Source organism: Moschus berezovskii, chromosome 26, assembly GCF_049115385.1.
Source record: "Moschus berezovskii isolate FMDL1 chromosome 26, NW_MosBer_1.0, whole genome shotgun sequence".
NCBI classification, from domain to species: domain Eukaryota; kingdom Metazoa; phylum Chordata; class Mammalia; order Artiodactyla; family Moschidae; genus Moschus; species Moschus berezovskii.
Window position 1 is genome coordinate 30,108,095 of NC_142485.1, and position 10,042 is coordinate 30,118,136.

Here is a 10,042-nt window from a genome sequence, read left to right on the forward strand (position 1 = left end):
TCCTTGTCTACGTCTTTACTGTACATCATAGTTGAAGGGTTTGTGAAATCAGGAATTGTTCAAGCTTTTATTGCTTGTGGCCAGAATATAAATTTGACTCCCTCCAGTTTGACTTGTTTGGCTTGAAGCTCAACATTCAGAAAACGAAGATCATGGCATCCGGTCCCATCACTTCATGGGAAATAGATGGGGAAACAGTGGAAACAGTGTCAGACTTTATTTTTCTGGGCTCCAAAATCACTGCAGATGCTGATTGCAGCCATGAAATTAAAAGACGCTTACTCCTTGGAAGGAAAGTTATGACCAACCTAGAGAGCATATTAAAAAGCAGAGACATTACTTTGCCAACAAAGGTCCGTCTAGTCAAGGCTATGGTTTTTCCCGTGGTCATGTATGGATGTGAGAGTTGGACTGTGAAGAAAGCTGAGCACTGAAGAATTGATGCTTTTGAACTGTGGTGCTGGAGAAGACTCTTGAGAGTCCCTTGGACTGCAAGGAGATCCAACCAGTCCATTCTAAAGGAGATCAGTCCTGGGTGTTCATTGGAAGGACTGATGCTAAAGCTGAAACTCCAATACTTTGGCCACCTCATGCGACGAGTTGACTCACTGGAAAAGAGTCTGATGCTGGGAGGGATTGGGGATGGGAGGAGATGGGGACAACAGAAATGAGATGGCTGGATGGCATCACCGACTCGATGGACATGAGTTTGAGTGAACTCCGGGAGTTGGTGGTGGACAGGGAGGCCTGGCGTGCTGTGATTCATGGGGTCGCGGAGAGTCGGACACGACTGAGTGACTGAACTGACTGACTGACTGAGTTTGACTTTTCCCAGTTTCTCCAAGTACCCAGAACTGACTCCCCCAGACTTCCTGCCAGTACTGCTAGACAGGTTACAACTGTTACTGTTGCTGCCATCTACGGAGCACACAATGCATCGGAAACTAGAGAAATGCATTGTAACTTGTAGTCCTAAGACTTGTGTGCATCCTCTCCATGTGCATACATGCTTGCTCAGTCGTGTCTCTTTGCAACCCCGTGGAGTGTAGCCCACCAGGCTCCTCTCCATGGCTACCCCTTACAGAAGTTTTTCTTCACTAATCGCACTTTCTGTTATATTTAGAAAGAATAACAAGGCTGGATCACAGATTTATATAGTCTGACATAAATATAAAATAGAAATCATGTTAATGTAAAAAAATAAAGTTCTGTTCTTACTGGGTAGAAATGAAAGTGTTTTACTGTGGAAGACGTCCACTGATAGGCCTACGACAGAACAGCCATAGAGGAGGCTTACTTTTATTTCATCAAACGTTGCAAAAAGGCTCCTAGCAATATTGTAGCAAGGAAGTTTCATCATATTTATAAAGCTTTAACTTATATTTTTATTGACTCTTGCTTTTAAGCTAAATGTAATAAATGAGGCCAGGTGGGCACAGCAAAAATACTGAAGTTCCCAGTTTCCTTGAGGTTCTTTTCCCTCCCACCATCTCTTTATAGCTCAGCCCAGAGTTCCTGCCCAAGTCTCCCAGCCCGTGGTGTGGTTTGGGCAACTTTCGTGTTATCTCCCACACCTCCAATCGACAGAATGCTGTCTGCTGCCTCTCTTCTGCTTTGCTGCAGCTCTTCCCACTGTATAGACGATTTGCTGGTGATAATAATGGGGCAGTTTTGCAGACCTTCCTAAAGATTGCTTCTTACCTTCCAAGTGATCCAGAAACAGTTGAGTCCCTCAAGCTCTAACTTAGCCATTCTCTTCCGGGGTCTGCTCTTTCTCTGGTCCCAGCTCGTCCCTTCCACACTCACATGTGGACACAGCAGCCACCTGTGCACCCACTCCTAAGCCTGCACTGCTTGCTGCACGCAGGCATATATGTGTATGCGCCTTCCTGACTGCACACATATAGGCACCCAGGTTCTGCGGTTTTAGAGCATACAATAAATAAAAGTCTTTTTTTCCCCTCCTACCTGTGCTCATTTAGGATGTAGATACAGGTGTCAGGTGGAGGAAAAACATGTCTCTTTTGTGACTGATTAGAGAATGTGACATCCATGTGTGGAGAGTGGGCTTACAGCACTTCACCTTAGAATTAAACTAACCCAGCAAAAGCATAGGAAGAGCTCAAAATCTTCCAGCCAGCTCAGATGGGAATGCTTGCTTGCTTCCTCTGGGCAGGTTAGCACCCAAAGAGAAAGGGGCTGAGGTGAGGTGGCTGGATCCACATTCTAAACTCTCCAGTGGGCCAGCTGAAGAACATGAAAGGACGGCTGAGAGGTGCTGAGAGTGTTTCCCCAGCAATACCTTTCCACGTGGGACACACACACACAGGGAGATCATTCTTACGCCAGACCGCAGGTACATGGGCAATCAGATATGGGGAGCCGAGCAATCAGAAAACCACAGAGGATGAAAAATAAAGATCAAGTGCGCAAGCAAGTGCGAGTGAGGGGTCTGGACCCAGGGAGCTAAGAGTCTGCAGCAGTACTTTCACCTGCGTCAGGGGTGAGTCTGAAGCCAGGAGTGGAGCAAACAGGTGACAAATACGGTGCATAAAAGCCTGGAATAGGAAAAAAGGGGGGAAACGCTAAGAACATAAAGTTGCCAAAGTAAGTGTATTTAAGGAATATTGAATCAGTTTTATTTACTCCATAATGCAGAAAAGAATCTGTAACAGCCAGTATTTGTACATTAATAGTCATTAGAATATGTACTTTGAGAGAGAATATAGAAATGTGTGTTAAAAGCTGTCACAAAGTAACATAAAGCCCGATTTCTGTATTGGAAAGAGTGTAAGAGATTGTGTTCCAATGGTATTAGGGGGCTCTGACAACCGGTCATGGGCTTCCCTGGTGGCTCTGCTGCTGCTGCTGCTAAGTCACTTCAGTTGTTTCCGACTCTGTGCGACCCCATAGACGGCCTCCTACCAGGCTCCCCCATCCCTGGGATTCTCCAGGCAAGAACACTGGAGTGGGTTGCCATTTCCTTCTCCAACGCATGAAAGTGAAAAGTGAAAGTGAAGTCGCTCAGTCGTGTCTGACTCTTAGCGACCTCATGGTTAAGAATCTGCCTGCACTGTGGGAGACCAGGTTTCAGTCAAAACTCGGAATAGGGCTCAGAGCCTTCAGATGGACTATGGAATAGAAGTTGAGCTCCACCCCCACTTGCCCTAAATGAAATGTTACTCTTGTATCAGAATAAGCCTTGGGGTTTAAGAGCCTTGGGATTCGAGATTTTTTTTCGTGATTTGCCTTGACGTTTTATTTTTTAGTTTGAAGCAGTCACAAGATCTGACTCTTCGGAGAAGGGAGAGAGAAACAGCTAATTGTCATCATAGCTAGCATTTAGTGAACATTCACAGTGGGCCACACACTAAGTCGAGGGCTTGGAGTATACCAATTCATTTAGTCCTCTTAGCAATCCCATGAGGTTATACACACATTTAATATCTCTATTTTTATAGACGAGGAAACAGATGCAGAGAGAGTCAGCAGTTTGCCCAGAAGTGTAAGCAGCAGAGCTGGAATGCAAACCCAGGTAGTCTGAGTGAAATAGACTCAGTCCTGTCTTGGATCCTACCTCTGTGAAAGGGGCAGAACTCTTATCAGGCTAATTCTGAATTCAAATCCTGGCTTGCTCGGCTGCATTTAGCTGAGCCTTTGGGAAGGGTTAACTGCCTTAATCAAGTCTTTTGCTGCCAGAGTACAAGGTAGGATTTCTAGGCAAAGGCAAGAACATTGCCCTTTCTGACAGAGTGTATGTAGATTGTCCCACAGATTTCTGGGTGGATGTACGAGTACTTTCTGGTCTGTGCTGAAGCACAGAGGGGTCTTTGGGCCAGAAACAAGAGGCCTAGGGGAGGTGTAGAATCCAAGAGCTTCAGCACTTTGATGTTACTGAGTCCAAGCTCACTGCATGATAGGCCAGTTAACCAAGAGCCAGGGTGTTGAGGCAAGGAATATGACTATATTTGGCCAGCAGAGGGAGAAAATGGCAGACTAATGTCTCAAAATAACCATCTTATTGGGATCTGAATGCCAGGTTCTTTTATAGATCAGAGGGGAGGGTGAGGAAGTAAAGTCAAAAAGGCCATTAATCTTGCAAATATCTCCTGGAATGGCCTGCTTCAGGGATGGACTGTGTTAATTTCTTCCTTACTGTAGCCATCCACAGGTGGACGGGGTCCTGAACAAAGGCATTTTGGTTTAACATTCGGGCAGAGGGGCAGGGTTCTCCTAGGCAGGGCATTGTGTGTGGACAGTATCCTTTTTTTGAACAAAAGCAACAGGAAGCAGAGGTTAAAGTATAAGAGACAGATCCAGGATGGAGTCAGTTCTCCCCTGTAACAGTATCATTCCACACATATTTATTGAGCTCCTACTGCCTGCCCCATCTCGCCTTACTTTTCTTGGTGTGTTACTCTGTGTGATACCCATTACCACGTTCCTAGGCATCCCGTGCCTTTTTGGAGTCAGGTGGGCACTTGCATGACTGCTCTTCCACCTTTCTTGCCTGGTCTCTAGCAGGCCAGACTGCTGGGCCCCCACTGGTTCTCAGCCATGTTTGTTCAATAACGCTTGGAAGCACAAGTGAGCTCTGTATTACTGTCCTTTCTACTGGGGTGGCTGGAGGGCCTCGAAGGGCCTAGTTGTAGCCCTACAGAGCCCCAGGGACTGACCCAAAGCACCAGCCATCAGCTTTGTTCCTCAAGCCTCTGGAGAAAACCTTTGATTTCATGGGGATGATTATTTTTATTCTTGCCCACTCAAGGATGAAGCCCAAGAAACAAGAGGTTGCCCCTTTCAGAAGCATCACAATGGGTCACCTCCAGCCAAACTCACTGTTTTTTTTGTTTTTTTGTTTTTGTTATTTCTGGGTTTGGTTGAGCCTCTCTTGGAAACCATTACTATACAACTTACTTAAAAGAAAGAGTGGAGGGATTGGGTATAAGAGACTCAGACAGAGGGGGGGAGTAGGATGGGGGTTTGGGACAGAGGCTGGAAGTAATGTGTCATCACAGAAAGTATGGGAAGAACACATTAAAGTCACAATCTGATTTAAATCGGTTCCATTTTGTAGTGACATTTTTAATCTTTTGCAAAGTTTGACTTTTGGCCAAGCCTAGAGAATTGGAACTTTGGATGAAGGTTTCAGAAAAAGACACCACATACACACACACAGAGAAAGGGAGAGGGAGAGAAAGGGGAGGGAGACTTTTATCCTAAAGTCATTGTAAATCCAAAGCAGGGTTTTATCCTCCACAGTTAAATGAGAAAGGAAAAAAAAAAAAATCAAGAATACCAACATTTGAGATACAAAGACTGTCATGGGCCAGTGGAAGTTTGCAAAATTATATGTAAATGACCGAAGTTTTTTTACTGTGGTGGCCTGTGCTTTCCCAAAGCTAATCCCAAAGAGAAAATCTACTTAGCAAAAGAAAGTTTTGTCTAATTTGGTTAACAGTTGAGAAGTGACAAAAATGCTGAATCTATTAATAATTTATATTTCCAGGGTAACACTATATCTTCAGTGCTTCACTACCAAAGGGAATTCAGATTGGCTTAATGCTCAGAGAGAAAAGCCTGAAAGGCCTTCTTCATATTCTGTATCCAGCGCTGATAAAAACGGGTGTAAGACATGTGTTCCAATAATAGGCACCATGCATTCTCCCATTGCTGCATAATTTGTTTTCACCCCATATTGCTCAATGTATATTTGTTACCCAAATGGCCTCCTGGTCTTACACTGACTTTCCTTTCATAAGGGAAGAGATACTAGTTTGTATCTTACATTTTCTAGGTAAGCATTATACTGACATGTAGTGCGAGAACACCTGACTTGAAGGACCTTTTCTATTGTTCATAGATTCTTCCTGCCCCCAAAACGAACGTATTTAAGTTTCACTTTATGGACAACATAATGAAGTGGTTTTGTGTGTGTGAGTGTGTGTGTGTGTGTGTGTGTGTGTGTGTGTGGGTTGGTCCTCCTGTCTCTGTGTAATCAAGTTTGATGGTTTATAAATTGTGGTCATCCTATTCCATGACCTTAGTAAACAGTCTAGGTCAGAGCTCCCTTAAACCCTCTCCACAGAAATGGAATAAGTTAATTATTGTAGTCCAGCTAATCTGAGCTATGACAGATTATCCTAGTTCAGCTAAATGGCCTCAGGAAACAGGAAAATCTGCTACATAATTTCGAGTTATTTATTTACAGGGCATCACAAGGAATGGGAACAAAAAAGAAAGAAAAAAATCAATGGAGGAAAAATTTTAAATTCTCACAAACACAACTTTAATGGGTTAAATACCTTGTACATCTTACCGAAAACAACAATGAGGCTTATTTTGCTCTTTGGGTCCTAGAAAAACCTAATTTCAGTTTGCTCTATTGTAAATGTACCGCTGTTTTGTGGGGAAGGCAGATCCAACTGTCAGTGAAAACTACAAGCCCCTTAAAGATCGCTAGCCAGCTCTTCCCTAAACCGCAAACGCTCCTATCTTCTGGGTGGAGCAAGAAAGTTTAAATCCCCCTCCCCCGGGAAAAGGCGGAGAAGCCTTTCTCACCAGGAACCCAGCGTCTCAGTCCCGCCCCAGTGGTTGGATGTAGGTATCCGCAGAGCCAGCAATCCTTTAGGGGAGCGCGTCTCCCAACTCAGTCGCTGCCAGCCTCTCACCAGGTCGCCTAGCGCCCCGAAGCTGAGCTAATCTGTGCGCCAAAGGCAACTTCAGCTTTCTGAGCCCTCAGGCTCAGATGAACTTCATCGGATGTTGTTTTTAAGCCGCACTCGGAAGGCACCGCCTCTGCATATTTTTAACCAGACAGGTGGAGGCTGTACACCTAGTCGCTGCATCCCACGGGCCCGGGTTTCCCCGCGCGCCGGGTCAGCAGGCAGCTGGTGCGCGCGCCTTCTCCGGGATTAGGGAAGGGCGCCCAGGTGGGAGCTGGCGAAAATTTGCCACAGCCAGCTTGAAGAGGGTCCTTCAATTTGTACTTTTTAAGAGCCGTGGGCCCTGGGCCTCCCATCCGCCCTTCTCCCAGGCAAATACCCAAGGTGCGCGTGAGGAGGAGGCGAGTCTGGAGCCCGGGTGGAACCGCGAAGCCACCCTGGAAGCGGCTCCTCCACTTGGCCTCCCCGCCTCCTCCGTCCCCGCGCGGCGACCCACCCCTTTCCCCACCCAAATAACTGAGGGTCGTCACCTCAGCCAGCATCAGCCTTGTGCCTGAGACCCCTCGGAGGGGATGGGTTTTAGAAGAGCAAAGGTAACAAGGAATCCGTCTCTCTGGGACTTTCAGAAAGCTTTTATTGCCAGGGGGGAGGTCCTTTAGAAGACGAATTCGCTTTTGACCTTCCCCCACTCGCTTTTTATTTTTTTCCAGCACAATATTTACACTTGTACAATATACAGTATTTCTGCCAAGCAGTGCCCAGAGCGCCGAGCAGTCTGCGGGGTTTGTCGGCGTCAGAGCACCGGGGGGTGCTGGGGCGCGTGCAGGTTCAGGGCGCTGGGGTGCGCGTGGCCGATGAGGTTCAGGTAGTGGCGGTCCAGGCCCTGCCCGGGCGCCAGGAAGGCGCCGTGCTGCTGCGCGGGGCTCGGGAGCGGCACGGGCGCGCTGGGCAGGTAGGGCAGCGCGGGGCTGCGGGCCGCGCCGTGAGGCCAGGCGAAGGGCCCCGGCGCCGCGCCCTGCGGGAACACGGACGCCTCACCCGGGCTGTGGCCCGCGAACTCGGGCCCCGCTGGGTGCAGCTGGTAAGAGAAATCCGGCTCCGGGAGCGAACCCAGCGGCTGGAAGGCGTGCTCGGTGCCCAAGCGGGCCTTGGACTGCAAGAAGGCGAGGATGCGCGCGTACTTGGTGTCCTTGGTCTCCATCCGCTCCACGGTGGTGAGGTAATGCACAAGATTCTTCATACACTCGTGGTAGCCGTAGTGGAAGTAGTTGGCAAATTCTGCTAGCAGCTCTGCTGAAGGGGCAAGGAAAACAAACAGAGAAAGGGGAAACTGTGAGGGGCCCCTTCCGAACCGGGAGCCTAAGGCAGATGCCAAGCCCCTCCCATCACGTTTTCTGGCCGGTTTCCATTCGAGGCTCGCCCCTCTCTTTCCAGCCTGGTGACCGGAAAAAACGCCATCCAGCGACCTCCATTCCCTTAGGGGTCTGACCTCACCCCTCCCCACCTGAGGGGAGGCCTCAGAACCTGTGTCGCCGGGCCCCTGTTCTCCAGCACCCCTTAGCTTTCTCAGTACTGGGGCCCCGCCCCGCAGCATCCAGAGAGGAGACCTTGCAAGACCGCTTTACTCCCGCTGCCACCCGCAGGGCTCTGTGTGGCGCACACTCCCTGCCCACCTTTTTCCCTTCCCCGGGGAAAATCGGCGGAGTGCAGGGCTCTCAGGTACTGCACGGTCATCTCGAGGATCTCTGCCTTCTCCAGCTTCCCGGAACTCTGCAAAAGGACGAAAAGACTCCTGGAAGCGGCCCAGACGGTGCGGGCTCACCCGGGTAGGCTGGGTGCACCGTTTTCACCCGAAGGGACCATCGAGCCGAACGGGGGCGCCGCTGTAGATCGGTGCCAGGGCCGCCTGGGGCTCAACTCAGCGCTCAGGGCCCCGGGCAGGAAGCCCGCAGCTACGGCCCTCTCCAGCTCCAGACTCCCGGCATCAGAGGATCCCCAGCGCCAGCACCGTTTTCTCAGATGCCAACATTACCTGCTTCGCCAGGGCCATGGGCACCGTCTTGCCCAGCTCGTTCAAACAGCGGTTAATCCGGTCTCTCCTCCGCTTTTCTATCACTTTGTGGGAAACGGGGGTTCTCTGAGAACAGAGATTTGTTTGTCCGTTTAGGATGTCTTTGCCCAGAGAATCATCAAAGGCGCGGCTGGCACAGCCGTCTCAGCCCTCAGTGCTGCCCAGGGAGTCGCCCCAGGCCCCTGTCCCCTACACTGGGTCACATGAGCTCTGTCCTCTTGCACCAGTGCTGATGCACCCCGCTTCTAACCTCTGCGGGGTCACACCGCCTCGCTGGGCACCAGGGCCATGGGAAGGTGGCCACCAGCTTCCAGGTGTGGCCTCCACCCCGACTGCGGAGTCCCCTCTAGCTATCCTCATTCCCTTCCCAAACCACTCAGGATTCCTCTCCAGGAGAAGTCCTGTGTGACCATGTCCCGGCTCGTCGGTCCAGCCAGGTGGTGGCTCTGGGAGTCAGACACCCCCACCCAGAAGGCGCAAGAGCCATCTGGACTCAGCCGACTCACTTTGCGTTCCTTGAGCTTGTCTGACATTCTGATCAATACGCGCTCTCGGGAGAGGCGGTGGCGCGAGGCACCCGTCCGCTTTTCCCCTCGTGTGCCTCCTCGAGTGTCCCAGGTAGACTGTAGCCTCCCAACTACGAGGGTCTGCCTTATAAAGCGGTCATCTAGGGCTCCAAGTGCATTCACGACTTGAATTATTCCATAGGATTAGGGGAGCTGCGTTTGGGGGATGCATGCATTCAAGATCAGTATTTTTTTTTAAGTTAAGAAAAAAATTAGCAGCCGAGGGGTGCGAGTTGGGGGCAGATCAGCTTTGTTAATCCACGTGGCCCTTCAAAGGACACGTGACCGGCGGGGGGAATAACATTTGCATGGCAACAGCCCGGGTGGGAAAGAGGCGGTAAACCGGCGCCGGCGGGTGAGCGAGCGCAGGGGCGCAGCGGCTGTGGGCACCGGGGGGCGAGGACCCTCACAAAACAGTGTCGCCTCTTTTAGTCCCACCGCTGAGTCTCACACGATTGCCTGTTTACAAATCCCAGCAAGCCCACAGTCCCAGCGCCGAGTGCGTTTTAAAGCCTGTCCAGAGTCATTAAAGTAATTAAGTAAGCCTTTAATAGGCTGTTCCGCCGGGTTCAAGGGAGAGCTCTTGGAGACGGAGGCGCCCCGTTTGTTCCCAGGCTTTTCTCACACGACTTGGTGACACGTCCATCTCCCCCCTTTTTGTTTACCCCGCTTTATTTGTCCGGACATCCCGGCAGGTGTGGGGCTGCCGCTGGCACACGAGGCCCTCGCCTCGCCTCACC

General features: G+C 50.0%; 1 protein-coding gene across 2 annotated transcripts; it reads right to left on the reverse strand.

Annotated features, from left to right (window-relative positions):
• Window positions 1-7,458: 7,458 nt before the first annotated feature.
• HELT (helt bHLH transcription factor) lies at window positions 7,459-9,269 on the reverse strand. Of its 2 annotated transcripts, none has more exons than XM_088832729.1 (4): window positions 9,243-9,269; window positions 8,698-8,802; window positions 8,339-8,435; window positions 7,459-7,955 (listed from the first exon to the last, which is right to left on the reverse strand). In XM_088832729.1, exons 1-4 carry the CDS (start codon window positions 9,267-9,269, stop codon window positions 7,459-7,461), a joined length of 726 nt encoding a protein of 241 aa, XP_088688855.1. The 2 variants fall into 2 exon arrangements, with proteins under 2 accessions (XP_088688855.1, XP_055272235.2); XM_055416260.2 differs by having other exon boundaries at window positions 7,459-7,958.
• Window positions 9,270-10,042: the final 773 nt, after the last annotated feature.

Bases quoted from the DNA above. Each gene is read 5' to 3' on its own strand.
- HELT (XM_055416260.2), bottom strand. From the start codon at position 9,269: ATGTCAGACAAGCTCAAGGAACGCAAA. The intron at 8,803-9,242 runs GTGAGTCGGCTG...CTCTGTTCTCAG, and splicing joins ACAAGCTCAAGGAACGCAAA to AGAACCCCCGTTTCCCACAA. The intron at 7,959-8,338 runs GTGGGCAGGGAG...TTGCCCCTTCAG, and splicing joins TCCCCGGGGAAGGGAAAAAG to CAGAGCTGCTAGCAGAATTT.